Source organism: Sceloporus undulatus, chromosome 3 (assembly GCF_019175285.1).
Source record: "Sceloporus undulatus isolate JIND9_A2432 ecotype Alabama chromosome 3, SceUnd_v1.1, whole genome shotgun sequence".
In the NCBI taxonomy this organism is placed as follows: domain Eukaryota; kingdom Metazoa; phylum Chordata; class Lepidosauria; order Squamata; family Phrynosomatidae; genus Sceloporus; species Sceloporus undulatus.
The window spans coordinates 44,217,218-44,242,638 of NC_056524.1; the positions used below are offsets into that span (position 1 = coordinate 44,217,218).

The 25,421-nt window shown below is 39.5% G+C and overlaps 1 protein-coding gene across 1 annotated transcript; it reads left to right on the plus strand.

Moving 5' to 3' along the window:
• Positions 1-4,586: 4,586 nt before the first annotated feature.
• LNP1 (leukemia NUP98 fusion partner 1) lies at positions 4,587-15,571 on the plus strand. Its single transcript, XM_042456649.1, has 3 exons — positions 4,587-4,721; positions 13,305-13,565; positions 15,344-15,571. Exons 1-3 carry the CDS (start codon positions 4,587-4,589, stop codon positions 15,494-15,496), a joined length of 549 nt encoding a protein of 182 aa, XP_042312583.1. The 3' UTR covers positions 15,497-15,571.
• The last annotated feature ends 9,850 nt before the right edge of the window (positions 15,572-25,421 follow it).

The following is a 25,421-nucleotide window of genomic DNA, read 5'->3' on the forward strand; positions in this document are numbered from 1 at the left end:
GTCACTGTGGAATAAGAGGGTACATATTTGCTCGAGCCTCTGGCTGGATGGGCAGGACCACTTGTTGCAGCTGATGAAGGTGCTGGTGTTTGCCTGGTTGACATTTTCACAGGTGGGAAATGCGTGCTGGCAGCTGAAGGTGGCTTCCCTGCTGGTCTTATTGGGGGAAGAGAAAACCCAGCCATTGCATATACATCTGTGAAGCTCTCCTAAGAATAAGATGGGGAGGGAAAGTCTCAGTTTTTATAAATAAATTGGAACAGTCAATTGGACTTTTATCACCCTTCCCTGGAACATTTTTAACATTATTTACCATTGAAAACTAGATAGAAAGTATAGTTATGAACCCACACCTCTACTAGTGAGAAGTTTAGGGGCGCAAGAATTTGCATAAAGGTCTCTAGGTACCTTGAATGAAGCTGTTGTTGTGTGCCTTCAAGTAATATCAGACTTATGGCAAACCTAAGACAAACCTATCATGGAGTTTCATGGCAGAATTTGTTCAGAGGGGGTTTGTCTTTGCCTTCTCCTGAGGCTTGAGGGTGTGACTTGTTTAGAGTCACCCAGTGGGTTTCCATAGACAAACAGTATTTGAACCCAGGTCCAAGTGTCCTAATCCAACTCGCAAACCAGTACACCACACTGTCTCTCGTTTCTTCTGATACTCACTCCAAACTAGTACATTCCTCAATTGGGAGGATAAGAATATTCTTTTGAGAATATTTGAGGCCATAAACAGTGATTAACCATTCCATGTCCATCATGGCATACCTCTTTGAAAAAAAGATCTGCTAGATCAGCCTTCCTTGCTGGAGTTTTATGGAAAATGTAGTCCAAGACATCTGGACAGCATCAGTTTGGAGAAGTCTATATTCTGAACTTGTCCAACCAGTTTTAACAGCCTCTTTTTTCCCCACAGCCTCAGGGACACAAAACTGCAGAAGGTGATTTTTGAAAGAGTATCTTGACAGTTTTCAGTCTGGTGGTGATTGTTGTTGGTTATAACTGTTGAGTGCCTTCAAGTCCTTTTGCAACTTATGGCAACCCTAAGGCAAACCAATCATGGCAAGATTTTTCAGAGTGAGATTTGCCTTTGCCTTCTCAGGGTGAAAGAATGTGACATGCCCAAGGTCATCATGTGGGTTTCCATGGCCAAGCAGGGATTCAACCCTGGTCTCCAGTTGTAGTCCAACACTAAAACCAATACAAGTAACAACTGATTCTGTGTGGCCACCACCATTGCTGTGTCCTAAGAAGTGACCTGATCTTTTTTTTCCTTGAAAGCTAAGCAAATGGCCTTTACCATATTTGTTTTGATGAATTCCACAAGTTGATTATGCACTGATTTAAAAATACTAGCTTTTATTTGATCAAAACATTCCAGCAGTCTAGTAAATTAAATGATTGCAAGTTCTAGTGAGAGGTGTATGGGAGGAAAGTCTGATGTACTTTAATATATGAATGGGAATCATGCCCTCTTAGGTGTCTTGTCATGGGATATGCTGGCAGTGCTGCTGCTGGGATTTGTTCAACAACATTATTATTATTATTAACCTTTATTTATAAAGTGCTGTAAATTTACACAGCGCTGTACATACAATCTTTTTAATTGGACGGTTCCCTGCCCTCAGGCTTACAGTCTAAAAAGACACAACACAAAAGGAGAAGGGAGTGGTGGTGGGGAAGGGGATCAGTCCAGCAGTTCTTCTCTGCCTCTGAGGCCTGGACCAAGGCAGATGGACTGGAGGGAGGGCTTGGCTTCTTAATGGATGGTTAATCTTCATCTAGGGAGGCCTGATGGATCTAGCCTGCCTCTCTAGTAGGATAATACATATAAAATACATAGCAATACAGGAAATGATTCAATAAAACAGGCAACAAAAGAACATAAAATAGCAAGTGACAATTATGCAATGCCTGGGAATGCTTCTCTGAACAGGATAGTCTTCAACTCTGTTTTGAAGCTGGTTAAAGAAGCGATGGCTCTTGCTCGCGGGGGAAGAAGGTTCCAGTAGTGAGGTGCAGTGAGTGAAAAGGGGCGAATCTGGGATGGGGCAGAGGAAATCCTGGGCTGGGACAGCAGACCTTGACTACCAGAAAGGAGGGCCCTGGTGGGAAGGTGAGGAGAAATAAGGTCTGATAAGTAAGGAGGGGCCAGCCCATGGAGGGCTTTAAAAATCGACAGCAGGAGCTTGTACTGAATGTGGAAAGGGAGGCAGAGCCAGTGAAGAGATGCCAACACAGGAGAGATGTGGTCACAGCGGTGGGTGGAAGTGATAATGCGTGCAGCTGAATGCTGGACAGAAATTAAAGGACGGAGGTGAGAAAGAGGAAGCCCAGCCAGGAGGACGTTACAGTAATCCAGTCGTGAGATCACTAGGGCATGGACCAGGATCTTGGCAGTGGAGGCAGAGAGATATGGTCGGATTTTGGCAATATTGTATAAGAAGAATCTAGAAGCCTTGGCTGTGGTCTGGATCTGAGGGATACATGACAGAGAAGAGTCAAAGATAAAACCAAGACTGCGGGCTTGCTGGACTGGTTGAATAGAAATGTTGTCCACAGAGACAGAAAAGGAGTGTTGAAGGGTGGGCTTAGGAGGAAAGACAAGGAGCTCCGTCTTGGACATGTTGAGCTTCAAACACCGATGGCGCATCCACTGCGAGACAGCTGTGAGACAAGATGAAACTTGCTGTTCAAGCCTTGGAGACAGGTTGGGGGTGGAAAGATACAGCTGGGTGACATCGGCGTACAGGTGGTAGGAAAAGCCAAAAGAGCTGATGAGTTTACTTAAGGACAGTGTGTAGAGAGAAAACAGAACAGAGCCCTGGGGAACTCCAACAGATAAGGGAAAAGGAGATGAAGTCTGACCACCTGTGACCACTGCAAAAGTTCTGCCTGACAAGATCTAAACCAGTTGAGAACAGAGTCTGAGAACCCAAGGTCAGAAAGTATATCAACTAGAAGACAGTGATCAACGGTGTCAAAGGATGCAGACAAATCAAGAAGGATGATAACAGAGTAAAGGCCATTAGCCTTGGCCTGTAAAAGGTCATTCGAGATCTTAGTGAGAGCTGTTTGTAGCTGGAGGGCTACATAGTTCCCACCCTTTCTTTAGTGGTTTCTTCACTATATCACTATATGTTTGTATTTTTGTGCTTCTCTATCTGACTGTATTTTCTTAAAGCCAAAACATTTGTGAGTTTGTTTTTCTCCCCAATATTTTCCACATACCCCCCCCCCCCCCGCATGCTTTTGCCAGAAAGAAATTTCTTTATCACCAAATAATATTCCTCACAAAGTGGGGAATACTGTGGATGGGGATGTGCAAATGTAAAACATAAAACCAGTTTATTGACCACAGCCTAATTACTGTTGAAAACCTGAGTTGAGCTGTTCCAATTGTGATTTGATCTCATGACTTGTCTGTGATTCGGACTTGTTGTTCGTGGATTAATCTGAACATCTGTTCATTAGGCTGTTATTTACCAAAGCTTAACCAATGTACCCTGAGACAAATAAATTATAATGAGGTATAGTCACACATGCAATGGAATTTTGGAATGCAGTAGCTTAATGGTTAAGATGCCAATTCTGATGATCGGAAGATCAGAAAGTTGGTAGGTCGAGGCCAGAGTGCTGCATGATGGGGTGAGCTCCTGTCACTAGTCCCAGCTTCTGCCAACCTAGTTCAAAAGCATGCAAATGCAAGTAGATAGATAGGTACCACTTAAGTGGGAAGGAATTATTATTATTATTATTATTATTATTATTATTATTATTATTATTATTATTTTCTTATATCCTGCCTTTCTCCCAATATAGGGACTCAAGGTGGCGAACAGCGTTCGGTGCAGTAACACTCAAGGTAACAGTGTTCTGTGCAGTTATGCTGGCCACATGACCACTAGAGCAGTCCTCAGACAACGCTGGCTCTTTGGCTTAGAAACGGAGATGAGCACTGCCCCCTACAGTCAGTTACAACTAGACATTCATGTCAAGGGACTACCTTTATTTTTACTTAACATGAATGAATGGTAATGCTTGAATTCTCCCATGAGAGCCCATTTGTACAGGTGGAACGTGGAATGCAAATATTGAAAGATGGAAAAGGGACAAAAGTTATTTGTTTCCTAAAGCCATAGAGTGCTCATTCCTAAAAGTGATCAATACATCAATTCTGCTTCCCTAAATTACAAGCTGGATCCAAATCACACCCTGAGCCTTCCAGGCATGTTACTGTAGACAATTCTGCATTGGTATTGACAACTGGTGCACTCAGAGCAAGCACATGGGGAAAGCAACCCAGTTCTCTTGCCATCCTGCAGGGTATGTGACATTGGGGCATAACTGTAATGGAAAGGTTAGAAGCAAGTCACAATTTTTAAAATAGATCATCAGGGCTTAGTTTAGACATATATAGACAAGACCAAGGGTGACACTGGATAAGTGTATTTGTTGGGTTGCTCTTATGTGTTTGGCTTTCTGATTCAAAGGGGAAGTTTTGAAATTATAGCACTATTTCTTCATCATTGGGTGGCTCTGATTCAGCAGTGCTGTTTCACATACATATTTCCCGTCTGTACATGGACTATGAAGAGGACGATGATATCTCCTTTGCAAGATGGATGAGCAGTTTCTGGGGACACAATGTGACAGACGAAAAAGAACAAGAGAGTAGAGCACAGAGGAAACAGCAGGAAAGGAGAGCTTCCCTTCCGGTAAGACTGTGAGTACAGCAACACGAGAAAAAAACTTTTTAGATGGGGGGGCAGTGGCGAGAACAACTCATAAAAACTATGAATCCATAAAAACTAAGCAATAAAGTGGACCAGAGTCCATGAAAGCTTGTTCTAAAATACTGTATTTTCTGGCGTTTAAGACTACTTTTTAACCCAGGAAAATCTTCTCAAAAGTCGGGGGTCATCTTATACGCCAGGTGTCGTATTATAGGGCAGGTGATGAAACTTCTGAGTCGGACTGAAGAATCTGCGGTCACCGAATATGGTGGGGGGAGCTCAAAAACAGCCACAGCCGCATCGCCGCCATATGCAGCAATCATATGAAAGCAGCTACCACTCTGATAGTCTTGGAGACAGGGAGCACTGGGCAGGCAGGGAGAACTGACCAATCCAAGCAGGCTTTGTATACAACAAGGTTTCCTACTAAGTACCTGCATGTCATAAGCCTTTGAATTAAAATTACCATATTGAAATCAAATCTGATTTTTAAAAAATTTTATTTGATGTGTGTTGGAAGAGGGGTAGTCTTATATGGTGAGTACACTATATTTTAACTGGAAAAGTTGGGGGTCGTCTTATATGCCCAGTTGTCTTATACTCCGGAAAATACGGGGTATATCAGTCTCAAAGGTGCTGCTAGATTCCTCCTTCTCCCCATCCCTATTCCTTCTTGTGCTGAAATGGAGCAACACAGGATCTCTTTGAAAACATAAAACCTGTGGTGACATGCATCATGTCTATGACTGAAGTTAAACAGTGAGATGGGGTTTGCTTTTGGTTTTTACTATACGCATAGCAAGATGTGAATACTAAAATTGCTTTTACATGAATTGCATTGTCTCATTCCTGGATAAGGATAGCTGTACAATGACTATTGGACTGTGTATATTAGGGATATTCTGGATTGAAGCTGTTTAAATGAGTTCCACATCTGGTAGCACTATAGTAACTTTTCAGAATTGGATTAATAACTAATATGTGAATACAGAACTCACAGAACTCCGATAGTAGCTCAGGACTAAGAGAGGAGAATGCCTTCATCATTTTACAGTCTTGAACTATCTTTGCAAAGCAGAAGAAAAATCTGAAAGGATATGTTCTGTTTGAATCTATGAATCTGAGTTGTGGTGGAGGAAGAGTTAAGACAAGATTACCTATGACCTGAAAGGCTACCTTGAAGTTATGTCTGCCTGTGGAGGATAGTTAAACTATCAAATGTTTAAAATATATTTAAGCTGCATTTATAAAGAAGGGGGTTGTGAGGAGTTACAGAAGATGGACGCTTTGCAGACACCATGGCTGGATGAGCACTCAGTGATCAGATTGTGACACACTTTCCCAGGTCTGTTCACAGACATGCAGATTTTAATGGTTAATTAGTTGATCAGAGGAAGATTTTTAAAATTTCCAATCATAATCAATCCAGTTCCCAGTCCTCTAATTAATTTTGTTGGCTGTTGTGTGCCTTCAAGTCATGTTCTATGGATGATGACCATAAGATGAACTTATCACAGGGTTTTCCTGGCACAATTTGTTCAGAGAGGGATTGCCTTGTCTTCCTTTGAGACTGAAAGAGTGTGACTTTCACAAGGTCACCTAGTGGATTTCCATGGCCAAGCAGTCAATCAAACCTCGGTCTCCAGAGTCCTAGTCCAACACTCAAACTAGTATACCAGTGATGGCTCTCCTCAGTTAATTAAGCTTCTGTAAAATGAGAGGGTTTAAGAGTTTATAGCATCCTGGGCTGGCAAAGTGAGAGAATGCATAATAATAATAATAATAATAATAATAATAATAATAATAATAATCGAAGATCGTCTTTCTTTTTCTTTTTCTTGATTTTTCACCATCCATAGAACATGTGATTGTCCGACAGTATTCCATAGCTTTTGGGACACACTATGCTCTCTCCCCATCATGCTTGCTTGCGTTTCTTTCTTTTTTTTTAGCAGGTTGTGGCATCCTTTTCTTTGTTCTTTTTAATTTTTTTTTACAAACTAATATTTTTCTTTCCTTCTGCTGTATGCCCAGAGTATGTTGAAATTCTTTCCTTGCTGTGTGTAGCCCATAGAACTACCAAGTTCACAAGATGATATGCAAGGGGGACTGCAACAAAATGTTGTCATGAATCTTCCTTTACTAACATCCGCAAAGGCACCAGGTGCCACCTGATCTTGGAAGCTAATCAGGAGCTAGCCCTGGATAATACTTGGATGGGAGACCACCAACAAATACCAGGTGCTGTAGGGTATATTTCAGAGGAACCACCTGTGAGTATTCCTTGCCTAAGAAAACCTTATGAAATTCATGGGGTCACCATAAGAAGACAGAAAACTTGAAGGCACACACAGACATATTTCCCTTTACTCTGCAAGCTAGACAACCTTGGTAGTTCAGTGCAACTCTCTCTTCCCCTGTTTTCCATTTTTCTTTTATAGATGATGCAACATTCTATGGCTACTGAGCATCATCAGCAGTTCTCACTAGGATTTTATTCTTGTGTTTGTGTGAGAGAGGATTTTGCCCACTTGGTTTTAATTAGAAAAGACTGGAGAAGTTATGTTTGGGTCTACATTTCCCATAATCCTGCCTGGAGGATACTGGCAATTATTTTCTTCCAACGTGTCGGGGACCAACATTAAACTTGTGCCCATAGCGTACAATTGTTTCTTTCCTTCCAGGAAACTGGCCAGGAACTGGCAGCCAATGGCTCAGGGACCACCACTTTCAGTAGCACTGTGATACAATACAACTTTCACCTTCAATCTCCTGTTTACTATCCTTTTTAAAACTATATATGATGTCACGTCTGCCACTGTTTTGTGTGTGTGGTACTGTATTTTATGACTATTTTTCTCTTTTACAACCCCCAAAGGCCTATCTTTTCCATCTCTTAATTTTACTCATTCTAGATTCAGTTATTAAAGGAGAGCATTGAAGGCCAGGACAGTGTAATGAATTCAAGGACATCTCTTCACCGAACATCTTATTACACAAAAGGCTTGCATTACTATACAAAGGAACACTACTCATAGCACTGTATCAAATACACTGTCAAGTTATTGAAAGCTCATCAATTTCTACACTTGTCCCATTTATTTTCCCAAAGGCAAACAGAGAAAACATGCCCATTCATGCATATGTTTTTCAGTAATGAGATTCTAATTTTACTTATTAGAATAAAGTTTTTAGATGTAGGAATGTATTGTACTTTTAGCAATAGTGCAAGTATTTATACAAAATATAAAGTCAAATGAGTCAAACTATTTTCTTACCACAAATACCATATTTAAATCCAACATTAATTTTAGACACATACATTTCTATTTTTTTAAGAAAAATTCTCATGCATGTTACTAATGCTTTGAATAAACAACAGTTCCCAGAATCCATCTGCTAGTATGACCAGTGGGAATTGGACCCCTGAAATTAATTTTTCCAAGTTCTTATCAGAACCTGTTGTGATGGCATCAAAATTCTGAGTAAGACTGTCAGACTGAAAACTGGAGAGACCTACTATATCTTTAATGGATATGTAGAAGAGAGAACTTCTGCAGGTGTTGCTTGTTCAGTTTTCTTTCTGGCAACCCTAATTCTTAGTGGCACAAAATAGACTCCTGCATAAAATAGCCTGGCACCAAGCCCAATTCTGGCCAAATATGCTGGTGTTAACACTCTACTGAAATTGACACCTCTTCAGAGAGCAAGAATCTCCACTTTCATAAGACCAGAAAAAGTCTTAAAAACAGCCTTGGTTGCTCACTGTCTTGTTTCTGTTGGAAAAAGGCACCTTAGCAATCCTCAATTATTCTCAGTAGTATGAGATCAGCAGTAAGGTGAATTGCTCCATGCCTTCTCTGGTCACTGCTCCACATCTCAGTTGGCCCAAAATGAAAGTTCGGCTGGAGTGATGAATAGGTTTAGTTACAGCAAGGAGGCCTCATGATTAAAAAAGCTTAAGGCATACAGGCAACTGTTAGTCCCAACTAAAGTAGAACCATGTAATCAAAGAAACTTAGAAAGTTTCCAAAATCAATTGACTTAGTGGATCTGCCTTAGTTGGGACTAAGGACTGGAACTCAGGCCCGATACAGACTGGCGCAAAGCACCAGCTTGGGGGCCAATTTTGGCATGCATTCACACAGTGTGCAAGCCAATGATGTGCCTTGTGTACTGCGTCCAAATGGCATGGTGCATAAGGAACATCACCACACCACTCCAGGGTGCTAAGGGCGTCTTGGTAGCAGCAGAAAAGGAGCCAAGTTTTGCGACTCCTTTTTCATGGCACATTGTTGCAGTGATGTGTGGTCACCATGGCAATGATCCATGAAAGACAGGGACGGTGTCTCGTTGCCTTTTTCTGCCTGTTTGTATCCTGCCTTAGTTGGGACTGAGAACTATGTTTAATAGTTTAAAGTCCTAATGAGCTTAGATATTCTTGAAGGGAAATGTTAAACTTGTGAGAGGAAAGGAATAGGAGCATGTTTTGCATTCAGATCACAAATCCTGAACAAATCAGTCTGATTTAGACAGATTTGGAAAATGTCCAAATTTAAGTAGCAATTTTCCAAAATGAAGTAAAACTAAATGCAAATACACCTGCAAGTGGTTTACTAATTTGGCTGAGTGGGACATAGATAACGTATTTCTAGCAACTGATACACAAGATCTCCATATAAAGAGTTTTGTGACAGGCCGCTCTACTTTTGAACTCACAGAAGGGTTTTACTTTGGCTTTCCAGTCTTATTACTTTGCAGAGGGTTGTTGAAGTCACAAGACTGATCTGCTGTTCATTACTTTTTCCAAGGCTGCATTTGCATTGAAGAAATAATACAGTTTGACAACATTTTAATTGCCATGGCTCAATGTTATGAAATTCTGGGAATTGTAGTTTGTTGTGATACCAGAGCTCTCTGACATAGAAAGCTAAATATCTCACAAAACTACAAATCCCAGAATTCCATAGTATTGAGCTATGGCAGTTAAAGTAGTGTCACAGTGCATTACTTTTTCAGTGTGGATGCAGCCCTACTTTCTTACAGGAGTGGAATCTCAAAATTGTTTGGATGTAGTCTGTGGGATCTGAAAGAGTGTAGCACTGGTGGATGCTTGCTTTTAAATAGTTGGATGTTCAAGGTCTTTTGTTGTTGTGTGCCCCACATTCATCATCTGCTTCTGTTAGTATGGTGAAAAACTGGACACGGCTCCTGTCTGATCTTGTAAGCTACACATGGTCAGCTGCAGTTAGTACTTAGATGAGAGACCAGCAACAAATGTCAGATGCTGTAGGCTATGTTTCAGAGGAAGGAATTGGCAAAACCACTTTTGATTATTCCTTGCCTGAGAAAACCCTATGAAATTAATGGGGTTGCCATAAGTCAACAGGCAATTTGAGGGCACATATATGTGCAATGGCATCATTCAAAATAATTGGCAAATGGTTGCCATCCCAGGCTCTCTCGCAGGGCTTCAGAGGATCCAGACCTTTCATCCCTCTGACCCTCTCACCCAGGGGTAGGCAAACTTTTTGACCCGGGGGCCGGGTTACTGTCCCTCAGACAACTCGGGGGGCCAAAGCAAAAAAAAAAATAAAAAATAAAAAAATATATTTCTTAAAAAATTAAATAAATAAATAAACCAGGACAAATGTAGGACAAAAATTTAAAATGGAGGACAATTTTTAATTAAAGAAAATGGAGGACACGCAAAAAAAATCTGCTGATTTTTTAAAAAAATGTTAATATAAATGCATGTTTCTGAGGCTTCTATAGACAATTGCCCCCTTGCTCCCCCTTGCTCCTCCTTGCCCCTCTTGCTCCCCTTGCCCCCTTTCTCACCCTTACCCCCACTTGCCTCCACTTGCTCTTCCTTGCCCCCCTTGCCCGCCGCTTGCCCCGTGCGCCTGCGCCAGAGGCCAAAGGCCCCGGCGGCAATCTGCGGCAGGGCCGGGCTGGGGCTGGTCCCTAGGCCTTGGCGGGCTGCATGCGGCCTGCGGGCCATAGGTTGCCGACCCCTGCTCTCACCTCTCTGTCCTTCTCATTCACTCTGGTCTCTTCCTGTTACTCCTGGATGCTCATTTAACCTCCCCAGCCTCTACAACATCTTATAATTTTAACAACCAGTTCCAAAGAGTCTATGCAAATGAGCTGAATGATACCACTACTCCTGTATCTTCAATAACTTTGTGGAAGAGGAAATTCCAACGATCAGTAGTTTGTATTCTGGGATTTGTAGTTTGTTGTGGCACCAAAGCTCCCTGACACAGGAGGCTAAATATAACACAAAACTACAAACCCAAACATTCCATAGCACTGAGCCATGGCAGTCAAAGTGGTTTCAAACTACATTAATTCTGCAGCACAGATACAGCCTTAACTTTATGTAACATATCTGTCCCATCCATTTCAAAATCCAGATATATGCCTATTTCATTGTACAGTACACCAATGATACCATCACACTTGATAAACCAAATCTCAGAGTTTTAGAGAGAAAAGAAGCCTAAACAAAGGCGATGAGCTGTATTTTTGAATCCAGGAGCTGGAAGACAGGAATAAGCCTTTTCAAAGGGGATGACAAGGAGGTGCTGTCAGCTAGAACTTAATTTAACAGAAAAAGCGGTCCTGAAAGACCTTCAGAAATAGTCAATCAAAAAATATTGTTGGACAGGACATTTGAAAGAATATGGCATGTTCTAAGCTTCTTCACCACAGTAATGTATATATGGTGTTGTTGCTCAGTTCATTTCTTTGTTTTCTGCTGACACACACATTTTAAAATTGGCTTTTGGTTTGAGAGTGGCTGCCATCTTTGACACCACTTTCTAAAGAAAATGTTCCATTAAAATTGATGGGTCCTGCAGCATAAACATGGATAGGATCTTTGCCTGTTCAGCTCTGTCTGCCCCCCTCAGCCATCTCCATATTGTTTATTTTGTCTGTCTTTTTTACTTCCCTCTCTTCCCAGCTTGTCATCTTTCTACCACTTTGCTTTCTTCCTCAAAAATGATAATTAAAACTCACTTGCATCCAGAGAGCTGCAAAAAGTTTGGGAATAAATACTAAAACATTTATTACTAAATATTGGTGAATGAATAATGTCTGTCAAAAATATTCCTCTATATAAATAACAAATGGAATCGTAAAATGAAGAATAAAAACTAAACTAAAAAACTGATGAACAAAAGCAATCCAGTTTGTTAATTTTAAAATAATAATTTAAAAATAGTTTTAAAACAGTTTAAGGAATGGATGTTAAGCGTATTAAAAGTGCTACATTTTTGCCACAGGAGAAGGGGATTATTAAAAGTCATTACATATACAATTTATTTTAAGGACTATCTAATAAGATAAAGTGTAAACCTAATACCTAGATGGTCTTTAAATAATTGGTACTTATCTAACAAATTAGATAAGATATATAAAACTGATAAAGGAGATTGCTGGAAATGTAAAGAAAAACCAGGTACATTTTATCACATGTGGTGGAATTGTATGTGAGCTAAAAAAATATTGAAAAGGGATTCAAATTCACATAACAAAGATCTTTGGAAGAATATATCCCTTGAAACCTGAACTCTTTTTATTAAACATGACAGCAGTGTTAGAGAAAGATTTTGAAAGGGAGAATTGGAGAATAATCTTATACATGATAACAGATTCAAGAATCCAATTCGATTCGCCCCAAAATGGAAAACTGAAAAAGTACTGACAAATGAAGAATGGCTGCTGAAATTATTTAATACGATGCAAATGGACAGACTGACTAATTGGATAAAAATAAATCATAAAAAAATAGAAGAAGAATGGAAGAAAAAGTCAGAGATTACTGGAAAAATATTTGGCCAAATGTAAACAATATATAAGAGAGGAAAAGATACAAGAAGATGACAAAGGAATAAAATAAAGAAATAGGGAACTGTGGAATAAAGGAATAGAGAGGAAGGTAAATAGAGTCGGTCCTTCTTATACACGGGTTTTTTATACCCGGATTCAAGCATACACGGTTTGAAAATGTTCCAAAAAGTATAAATTTACCTTGATGTTCCATTTTTTATTAGGGACACCATTTTGCTATGTCATTATACTTAATGGGACTTGAGCATACACGGATTTTGTTATACGCGGGGGATCTTGGAACCAAACCCCAGCGTATAACAAGGATCCACTGTAGTAGAAAAAGCAATAGAAAATGTGAGAAAGTAATTGAAACAAGAATATGTAAGCTAGTCAGTGAGAATGGATGAGAAGTACATAGAAAAACTGAAATAAATGAAATAGAATAGATAATATGTAAGATATATGTTAATTAATCAATTGAGGTTTTTCCATTTTGACAAATTGTAGCTTCAAGAAATAATTGTTTTTTATTTTTGAATAAATATCTTTATATATATATATATATATATATATATATATATATATATAACACATACGACTCTTTATCATAGGTGGAACATGTCATAAGGAAAATTATTAATAGTCCTTTATCTTGTGATGGATTTCTGTATAAAGGCTATTTAAAATTTTAACTGAATAAAGCGTCATTATTTTCCCCCACAGGCGAAGCTTTCTGCTATCCACATGACAAAATTTCATGGTTCTACCAAGATTCCATCTTCAGGCCACCTGAAGGGTGGGAAAGAATTGCGAAAAGACCAAGATACAAATTGTCATTGTCATATGAAAGCTCGGAAAAAATCCTCAAGTGGTAGTTCTGCCCAGCCGGCAAGTGGACCAAACAGTAGATCAAACTCCATCCAAGAGTTTTCAGAATCTTTTGAAAGGCAACTGCATTTCAAAAACAAACGCTCTGTTTCCTTGGTAGGTAACATTCATTTCTCAAAAGCATAAAAGCACTGAAGAAAACTATGTCAAATGTATGCTTCGTGTATGCTAGTCTAGTTGAATCTTATGGCATTGTTTATGTAGTGATTTAAATTATTCTCATTCAAAGCAGTGAAGTGTTAATAGGTCTAATTACTGCTTTGTTCAATGCATCTGTATCAATGCATATATACTGCCAAATGAATATTTATTCAGTTATTTTATGTAGTTATTATTATTATTAACCTTTATTTATGAAGCGCTGTAAATTTACACAGCGCTGTACATGCAATCCTTTTAGTTAGACGGTTCCCTGCCCTCAGGCTTACAATCTAAAAAGACATAACACAGGAGAAGGGAGTGGTGACGGGAAAGGGTAAGAGGTCCAGCAGTTCCTCTCAACCTCCGAGGCCTGGACCAAGATGGACTGAAGGGAGGGCATGGCTTCAAAATGGAAGGTTAATCATTATCCAGGGAAAATACATACTCACTAGTAGGATAATGCATATACAGTACATAGCAATACAGGAAATGGATCGATAAACAGCCAACAACAGAACATCAGATAGTAAGCGACAATTATGCGATGCCTGGGAAGGCTTCTCTGAATAGGATGGTTTTCAACTCCGTTTTGTAATTCCATTTATATGTAGTTCCATTTATATCCTGCCATTCATAGATATGCCAGATCAGTAACAACAGTATAAAACAATAAACAATACAATAAAAGCCTATAAAATAAATATGATTACTAACAGACAGCATATTCACTGATAATCACTACAGTGACAGCTAATTGCTAACAAATGCAGAGGTAAACTGATGGAAATTCTAGGAATGCTATCCCTATTGCCCCACTACAACATTATTAGCAGAAAATAGCAAAGACTTGTAACAACTAATGATGAAAGTTAAGAAAGTGGGAAAGCACAGTTATGCTTGAACATTAAGAAAAGAAAAATGATTACAAATAATTACTATAAATGACTTACATACAGAATTCTAAAGCTGAGAGAAATAATAATAATAATAATAATAATAATAATATAAAGTGAATTATGAAGACATCAACATACTTAAATATTTTTTATTTCTTAACTCAGTCATAAACCAAAATACAGGCTGTAGTCAAGAAGTCAGACTTGGGAAAGGAGGTGTGAAAATTGGAGAAAGCAACATCAACAATTTAAGATAAGGTCTCTCATTCATAGGGTTGTCATACACTGAGGTCAGTTTTGATGGCAGTTAACAACAGTAAATCCCCCCAATTGCCATTTCGCTTTCACATGTATTAAGTGGGAGTAACTCACTGAGAACTTCATTGCAACAGTCATCCCTAGGAATCCAGCTTTAGTGAGAGAGGATGGGGACAGTATGTTAGGCTGAAAACCAGCATTTTATTTCCATCAGAGCCATTTATGTGGGTGTATAGCCACCCACTCAGATGTAGCTGAAGCCCATTGTTTTGCTGATGGATTAATTTTGTTTAGTTACATTAAGACTGATAAGTCAGAGATAGGCAATGTGCTTTTTAAAAAAATCACTCCCCCTTCCTCTCTTGAAATAAAACATGACGGAGCATGGTTGGGTCTCCTTCCTTGGAAGTCTTTAAACAGAAGCTGAATGGCCATCTGTCAGGAATGCTTTGATTGTGATTTCCTGCATGGCAGGGGGTTGGACTTTATAATTCAATAATTCTATGACCACTGTCTTTATGGATGATGGTAGCACCACCTCCACATATTCTTATTTTTCATTATCATTTTTTCTTTCAGGAACCTGAAGGGATGAAAGAGAGGAGAGAAAGAGAAAAACTGCGTATTCCCAAAAGCAGATCTCATAAGAAAACGGCAGAAAGGGAGGAACCAAAGATGGAGGAAGAGGCAGGAAAACTTTCTGTGGATCTCCCAGCTGGGAAGCATAATTAATAATTCCCATAATATATAGACATAAAAGTGTCATAGACTGGGTTTTTTAAAACAAATTTAAAAAAACCTCAGAGTGTAAAATAGATTCTGTCATGTAGTTTTTATTCCCCAGAATTGCAGGTATTAAAGTAGGACAAACCATACATGTTACTATTAAATGAATTTGTATTGTTTTGAACATTATAGGCTACAGTGTTAACATTTTATTCATTAAAGCAGAAGTATTAACTTTGAGTCAAGTAAATATGTATTTTTAATCCCTATTTTGTGGCTATTGCTCCCAAGCACCAAATCAGCTACCAGAACTGTAGAACGAATCATCCCTAGATTCAAGATACCCCAACTCTACACCAATCTGCTTCTTAACTAATCTGATGTAGGGTACTTTTCTGATGTGGGGTACGGGCTCTCCCCCCACATACCAGGGCACTACATTTGTACCCACTGACTACCACTGTTTTATTCTTTCCTGAAAATTGTTGCAGTCTGGTAACCAATAGCCTTGTGGTACAATGGACTTTATGGTGCAGAGGAACACCTTGGCAACTGCTTGCAATCACAAGGAGTGAGCAAATTGCATCAGTAATTGGGAAAGCAGCAAATTAGGCGGTGATACATTCTGTAAGGGTTCTGTAGACCCCACCCCTGGGATGCTGCTCACCAAAGGGAGATATGCCCATTCACTATGAGATAGCTATGAACAAAAGGGTCAAAGCAAAATTTCCATGGTATGTAAAGCTGCATGAAAATAATGCTTGAATCACTTGAGAACCAGTGTGTAGTGTAGTGGCTGGAGCATGAGAGTACAACTCTAGAGCACAGGGTTTGATTCCTTGCTCAGCCATGGAATTCCATTGGGTGACCTTAGGCAAGTCACACATTCTCAGCCTGAGAACACCCCAAGATAAGTTTGCCTTGGAGGCACAAAACAACAACCATAATGTGAAGTTGAAGGCTTTCATGGCCGGCATCCATTGTTTTTTGGGTGTTTTTCGGACTATGAGTCCATGTTCTAGAAGAGTTTTTTTTCCTGATGTTTCTCCAGCAGCTGTGGCTGGCATCTTCAGAGAATGCTGGCATGGAAGAGAGTGGGGTATATATACTGTTGGTTGAGGGGAAGCAATTTGCACGTTAACCTGTGTATTGAAGCACCTAGACTGGACTCTACAGGCTAATGGTTACTCCAGCTCAGACATCAGAAGGGCTGCCAGACCCAGAAAAACCCAGAGGGGTGAAGACAGACACACCCCAAAGGGGAGGTATTTTACCATACATCAAAGTCACAGACAAAATAGGACAACTATTGAGGAAACACAACCTCCAAATGGCCTACAAACTGACCAAGAAAATCCAGCAAATGCTGTGCTCAGAAGAGGACAGGAGAGACTCTCTCACAGCCACAGGAGTTTACCACATACCATGCAGCTGCAGACAAGTCTACATAGGGACCACCAAATGCAGTGTTCCAACATGAACACAAGAGACACTGCAGACTGGGCCAGCCAGAAAAATCAGCAGTAGCAGAAAATGTTATAAAACATCCTGGGCATAAAATGCTGTTTGAAAACACAGAAATTTTGGACTATGCCAACAACTATCAAGTCAGAATACACAGGGAAGCTACTGAAATCCATAAACACCTAAACAACCTCAATAGGAAAGAAGAAACTCTTAAAGTAAAGAAAGTTTGTCTACCAGTCCAGAAAAAACAGCAAAATCGAGACCCGGCAAATGTAAATAAAAACCACCCAGAGTGAGGGGGAATCCCAGCAGACAATGGATCAGAATTGGCATATTAACCACTAAGCCACCACATCCCACTCTGAATATTCTGCATAGACCATGTCAAACTATGGTTAGCACACATACTATAAATAATTTCCCAGAATAACTGTACAAGTGAAAAAATATGCTATATATTAATGCCCTATAAAGAAGGAACCACAAATATAATGGACAAAGAGAGACAGCATAGTGTATCCATTCAAATGTTGGACTAGGACTTTGAGAAACTCCTGCTCAGCCATGGAAACCCACTAGGTGACCATTGGTAGGTTTTATTCTCTTAGAGGCAATGGCAATGACAAATCTCCTCTGAATAAATTATGCCAATAAAACTGTATGATGGGGTCACCATAAGTCTGAGTCAACTGGATGGCAGATAACAACAACATTTTAAACACAACCTTTTAAAAATAATTTATCATTGAATTTGTTGTGCATCCATTATTTCATTTACATTTCTTCTGCCATATATTTTTCTTCTCCCTCTTTATTGAAGCTCCTCCCAGCACATTTCCACAACTAACTTTCCATCTTGCTTGTGACATCAGAACCCAAGCTTTATGGGACAGGCTTGATGATAAATCACTCTTCTCGTTATTCCTGTCTGGTGTTTAATTTGCACCTTACTCTCTCTCCTTACACTTGGGACAGAACAAAGCAAATGGACATTAATTACTGAATGATCTCACCAACTATAGTCCAGGGATATTTTCCACAAATCCGTGTTTTTTCTAATCTCAGCCAAAAGAAAGGTTTAAGAATCATATAGACCTCCAGTGTTGTTGGACTTCAACTTTCAAGATTCATCACCCAGCTAGAGCTGCTGGGAGTTGTAGTTCAGCTTCATCTGGAGAGCTGCATGGTGTCCACACTGCTTTAGTACAGCTAGAATGGCTAAGTCCACATATAGGGGGAAAATTGTTTATTACATTCTTCCTTGATCCCCTTGCCCCCTACCATTGGGTTTGCTTCCCCATACTGCAATGAAATAGACACCATTTAGATTCTAATCTGAGAGAAGGAACATTAATGATTTTATGGAAGAGAATCTAGTTGTTTGGATGTCCCAGCTGCAATTCTTTATTTCCAGTCTCAGTTTTGACGTTTTTATTTTATTGTTAGTGGCATGACTAATCAAGAATTATGTGTATTTGAAAAGCTGAAACTTTGCAAGTTCATTGTGATGTTGTTTTTGAAGTGTAATAAAAGCATTACAATGGTTAGCATTTGTGGAAAATATTTCCCTATCGTATATTATATTACAATTTTAATAAAAATGCATTTTAAATGGGGTGTGCTTGTCCAAATTAAAAATTATATATATATATATATATATATATATATATATATATATATATATATATAGTGTAAGGTCTGAAATGAAACAGCAAGACAGCAAAGTGGTGTAGTGGTTTGAGTGCTGGACTAGGACTCCAGGAGACCTGAATCTCTGCTCAGCCATGAAAGCCAACTGAACACATGAGGTGTTGGAAGCTGGAATTGAAGACACATAACAACAACAATAGGAAACTGGCATTGTGTCATTTTCATGCTGTAACATGACAGCAGTGTGCACTCCACCACCTCTCTGGACATCTCACCCTCCTTGATAAAGGGACTAGTCCTGCCTTCTATTTAAGTAAAGAGAGATGCCCTTGTAGAATTTGAGATGATTCCTTTCTGGATTTGCAGTTGCCAGAAATGCTGAACCAGCATGGATTTGCCAATTGCAGGATTCTAGGAAGTGTAACTGAAACAAGTAATTTTTCCAAAGCATGAGCCTTTATAAGTAGAAGACCTCTGTATCCACATTAGAGTTTCTGTGCTCAACTGCAACCAAGGAACAGGGCAAGCAAAAGGTTACTTGTGGAGAGATGGGATGCTAATGGATTTGGTAAAATATTATCAAGTATACCCTGCTTCTAGCTGGATGATATTGTTCATGAAATAGCAATATTTCACTTTCCAAGGTACCATCAGTTTATCTTTAGCAACAATGTAATCCATTTGTTAACCTCTTCATTAAAGATTCATTTTTTTCTTATTTACCTGAGGCTCTAGCTTTGGTACTTGCTGTTTAGCAGATCTCTTCATTGTTTGTAGGAAGGGAGTGCGTTGGCGTTTTGACTTCCCAGTCATACAGAAGTTAGGTAAAACTCAGATTTTGATCCAAGACCATTTGCAGAACATCTTCATTGCTCTGTGCTTGTTGTTCATGGTTGCCTTCCTCTTAAGGGCTAGGAACAAGTAGGTTGTTTCTTAATGTCCAAACAAAAACCAGAAAATGAAAAAAGTGCCTATTTTGAGAATAGCTCTCTTTTGAAAATATTACAATAAGGTCACATAGGCACTAAAATTTTATTTCAGAATGAAACTTCTGATAAGCATATCATGTTAAGTGGACTAACAGTGGCATGAATGTAACAAGCTCAAATGGCAGGAAACAATTTAACAGTAATAGCAAAAGATAACAATACATGTCTGTATGTAATTTAAAATACAAAACATATAATATGAACATTATGGCAGATAATATGGTTCCTAATATTAATATCCCTGCCTATGTCTTCCCTAAATCCATGACACATGTAGAATGGACCCAACTTATTAAAACAGATCACGTTACTGTACCTTATTCCTAAAGCAGTTTTTGTCTGAAGTCTCCTTTCTCTGTAAGCCATCCTCACTGCTAAGAGGATGAAGAAGAAGTTATTATTGAAGTTGTTACTTATGTGAGTGGGAAAGCTCATAGGAGGCCTGCATCAGCAGAATTATTAGATCATCAGTGATGTCATCAGATTGTGAACTTGCCCTAAGGTGGCTTTTAGATTTTAAAGTGCATTAAGCACTAAGGAGGCAAAATTGGAGTCATCAAGTACTTTTCTCTTAATGTATATATTTCTATTCAGAAAGTAGTTTATATATCTCACATAGAGCAGGCACAAGAAAACTTCATATTAACTAGAGGCATGGTAATAAATTACCAGTATCTGTATTTCAAAATATTACCATTATCTCCTTGACACTTGTGGAAGAAGTAGCACAGCTATCATCCCACGCTCCTCTACTTATCCTCTCTGTTATCTAACATAAGATAACACATGTTATCTTTTCTTAGTCTCATTTATTATATTTATTATATTTGCTTCTTATTAGTTGTAATATGTTTAAAACAATTTTCCATATAAAAGTCACAAAGGCAGCTTATAATGAATCAAATTAAGCACGAATAAAAGCATAACACAGTAAAAATATATGTGTATTATTTATAAACCTAATTTATAACACAGATACTCTTTCTATCTATAAGATGTATTGTGTTGGAGAGGCGGGATAAAAATAACAACAACAACAACAACAACAACAACAACAAGAAGACCTTTCCTACTTTTTAAAAACAAACAAACAGATATCTTGTCTTTTATCCTTACAGATACTAAGGATACATCTACACCTACAGACATTAAGGGTGCATCCTTTCAGGCACTAAAGGTGCATCTACATCCTTACAGACACTAAGGGTGCATCTACATCTCCATCCTACAAAGCTTGGGATTTGTAGTTTGGTGAGGCACCAGCACTCTTTGACAGAGAAGGCTAAAGACCTTGTAAAATCCCTGGAGTCCATAGGATGAAGCTACAGTACTTAAAGTGGTGTCTAACAGCTTTATTTCTACAGTGTAGATGCACTCTAAGGTATTGTGTTAAAAAAACCATTATCACCAAAAAGTTGTATGAAACAGAATGAACAATAATGACTAAAATTAGTCACATAAAATTATATACAGTATATAGATATATGGATATATAGATAAGAATGAATGAACAGAAACACGTTTTAGCAGCTATTACCATTAAAAGTTCTCAGGAAAGTTCCTCCTTCACCATTAGAACAACAAAAATAATAATGGTTCTTTAGCCAAAGTAAATATAGAGTTGCTTCTAAAGCAAAGAGTGGTGTTATCAATGAACTTTGGTATCTGTATATTTACAAGAGCAAACTGGAAAATATTAAGAACTGTAAATAACCAAACAGAGAGAGAGAGAGAGAGAGAGATCTAACCAATAAATAGAAACTTTAGCTATAGTATAAAATATGGCAGCTAGAACAGGGACTGGATTTTGACTTTCTAATTGTATTAGTCCAGTATTGTATAATCTTTACTGGAGAGCCAGCATGGTTTGAGAGTTGGAAATGACTCTGGAGATCAGGGTTCAATTGCCAGCTCAGCCATGAAACCCACTGGGTGAATGTGGGCAAGTCACACTCTCTCAGCCTGAGGTTAAGGCAATGACAAACCTATGAGCAAATCATGCCAGGAAAAGGCCCTGACTGAGGGTTGCCATAAGTCAAAAACAACTTGAAAGCACACAACAAGAATAACAAAATCTTCACTGCTTTCCAGTTCATTTCTGATCCAGATTAAAATACTTGTGCTATTTACCTTGCTGGTGTCTGAAGTACATTTCTATACCGCTTATCAGTGCACTTAAGCACTTCCTGTGAGACTTGGGATTGCTCTGACCAAAAATCCACAACAAACTAATGTAAAACAAGAAGTTTATTGTAAAAGATAAGGTAGAAGCACCCTGGATCACGTCATTGCTGAATCTGGAGAACTCCAGATAGAGCCAGCACTTTAAAATCCCCCAGAACACCCCCCCCCTTTTGATTGCTTTTCCTTCTAGTCAGCCTTTGATGTAGAATTCCTCCCTTTGTTCTGAAGGGGGGGAAGAAGGGGGGTTTGCCATTTGGTTCCTAGTTCCGTTAACTAGGGGAGAATTAAGGCTGTATGCATCTTGGTATCTGTTACCTATCCAACCCTCATAAAACTGCCTCTCTGCGATGCGTGACCATCCGGCCCATTCCCCATGGTGGCAGTCCTCCTTCCCAAAAATGCCTTTCTATCTATAGCTCTACTCCCTCTCTATATATGCTTATCTATCTCTATCCCTATTTGTGTGTGAGAGCCTAGTCCCTGACCCCCCATTCTGCAGTTTATCTATCTATCTGTTTATTTATCCATCAAACTATCTATCTCTACAAGATCTATCTATCTATCTATCTATCTATCTATCTATCTATCTATCTATCTATCTATCTATCTATCTATCTATCTATCTCTACAAACCTCATGGCAGAATACACCCTGAATGACTGACTGAAGGTGGATTCTGACACTTCCTAAGCGGCTTACAACTGTAAGCTAATTGCCCTCAACAATTTGGATACTCATTTTAGCGACCTTGGAAGGATGCAAGCCTGAGTTGAGCTTGAGCCCTTTGCTGGTACTGAACTCACAACCTTATGGTTTGTGAGTGAGTGGCTGCAGTGCAGGCATTTAACCACTACGCTACCAGGGCTCTTATACAGTCCACCCCATGTCACTGGGGGATGCTGTCTCGATGTTGCCCCCACATTGGCAACATTGCTACTTTCTCAGCACCCCTGGATCCATGTTGGACTCCTGATCCAGTGCTCCTCAGCACAGGAAACCACACCCCTCAGATCCAGGACCTATGCTGCTGCCCTTAAGGAAAGTTGTGACAGCACATCACCAACCCTGAACTGAGGGAGGAAGGGTGGGAAGCCATTTGAAAAAGGCGTCAAGCGCCGGAGCCTCATGGCCATTTGATGGCCCTCTGGCCAGTAGCAGACAGGAGGCTGAAGAGGTCCAGCCTTCTCCAGCCTCCCCACCAGTCTCGGGGCTCACAGCCCCACGACGACACCCACCAAGGTGGCCCTATTGCTCCCAATGCAACCTGGGAGTTGGAGTCCTGCCCTGGCCAGAAGTGCTGTGGCACACCGGCACACGGTGCTTCTGTTCCCAGAGGAGCCTGGGAGCTGGAGTCTAGACCAGGCCAGCCATGCTGCTGGCCAGCCCTCCCGCCACGTGGAGCCGAGGCTGCCCGGGTCACTGCATGCCAGAGATAGCCGTGGAGGACACCCCTTCCCTCCTCTACCACATACATAGTCATTGTACTTCCACTGATTGTTAATAAGAAGCTAAGGATGCAAGACCAGATGTCGAAGGAGACATATCATACAGGGTTCAAATGGGGAAACCCCTCTTGGAATTTGGAGCAGATAATTGGGACAGTCAAGCATTTAGAAATAGAGGTTAGTCATACAAAGAAATATTCCAACCAAAGTTACCAAGGGAATGTGAACACAAGAAACGTGAGAGTTCTAGTTATGAACATTTTTCAGTGTCTCACTCTCCACAGTGCTAGAAATTAGGGACAGAGGGAATATTTCATTGGGGAGCAGAACATCCAAATCTATTTGGGAGTAATATCCTCATATTGTGGCTAGTGGATTATGCTGTTTTTACTGGCAGCAATGCTGATCCTACAGGCTCTGACAAAGAGGTATTTTCCACTCACATTTAGAGTCCTGCATTTGTAGCACTTTGTTTCTTTAGCACAGATTTCTTGCATAATCATAGATGAGCATCTTTTAGTGCCAAACCATGGCCTCTGTAGGGGGTTCAAATTCAATAGGTCTGTGACCTAGAGAATATGATCTCTACTGCAGAGAGATGGATCCTAACTGCTCATAGTTCTAAATAGGATGTAAATGGGAGTCCTGTTTCCCTGGTGGCATAATGCCCAATGGGCTATACTTGAGGGGAATACATATTGGGTTTGAATGATCAGGAAAACATCAGTAATGAAGGGGAGTTAGTCCTTAACACATTTCACACTTCTTTTTTAATCATTCAGACGCCAGTCAAAAGCATACATATTTTTATAAGCTTCACAGGAATAGGCAAGTAATTGTCTTCTGCTATTTGTATTGCTTTTGTTGCATTTCAGAAGATATTTGTAGTTTATTGTTTTTAGATTTTTGTGGTTTATTATTTTGACTGTGTGTTTTAGGCCACAGTACTTACTAATCGTACAAATAACAGTTACAGCCACAACTTCATCTCTGCCCCATTTTTTGAGAGGGTGCACTTAATTTCAATAAGTCCTTTCATTTGGTGCACAAAATGAAATTAATTAAAAAGAGTTGTTCCTTCTGCTTTTTAAAAGGGCAGATTTGTGCATGTTATTATGTCAGCCTAGTTCTGAATAAATACAATCTGTCTTGGAGAAACATAATAATTATTATTTTAATGATGAATAAAATATTTAATAATGAATATTATTCTTTTAATGAGTGATGTGTTTTAATACTGCACCAGTTTAATGCTTGCTTTTGTATGTTTTTAATTGTATTATTTTAAAGTGTAAACCACTTTGAGTCCCAAATGTGGGGGAAAGTTATTATTATTATTATTATTATTATTATTATTATTATTATTATTATTATTCCTCATATTTTTGATTCATTTCTCTCTTGTGCCCATGTGGTCAAAATGACAACAGTACACGAATTGAGGACAAACATCAAGCAGCCTGAGGCCAAACTGGAGATTTCAAAATTACAAGATAACTTTGCTGAGGAAACAGTGCAGATGGGGCAGACATTCCAATGACCAGCTGAATGTGGTGCAAGCAGAGATTAAAACTGTGGGGTCGTTCACACATCATTTTTTTTTTTACTGGAACGCTCCAAATATCCTCACTTATGCATTCTGGTTTTGTTATTTACACTTCAAAATGGCATTGATCCACGTCTCTTCAGGATTTTAGTGGGAGCCGGCAGCTGAGGAAGAGAGGGTGTCCCCCATTGCTTGGCCTCCACAGCCTGAGTGGGGTGAACATGCCACTTTTTCTCCTGGTGTTCAGGGACAAAGGAAGAAGAGGAGAGTCTCTTTGTAAAGCTGGCCAGCTGGCTGGAACCTCACCCTGCCAATGGGTCAGTTATGTGAATGTATTTGAAATGCGTTCAAGGTATGATGAGTTTAATCTGGGTCTGTTTGCATCATTATTCATACTGCCAATGATGCAACTCTTTTAAAAAACTGGGAAAGGACCTGGCGTTGAATATCCCAGGTTAGATTTTTTTTTTGGTAGCCGTCCCAAACTGTATCGGCTACATTTGGCGTCCGTGTGAACAACAGGGATTCAACCTGGATTATTTTCATTGTGTGAAGGAGACCTGTGTGAGAAAGAGGATGTAATAGAGAGGGTGAGAAAGGAGGAGGGAGGAAGAAACAAAGAAGTATAAAAAAGAAGAGAATGAATCTTC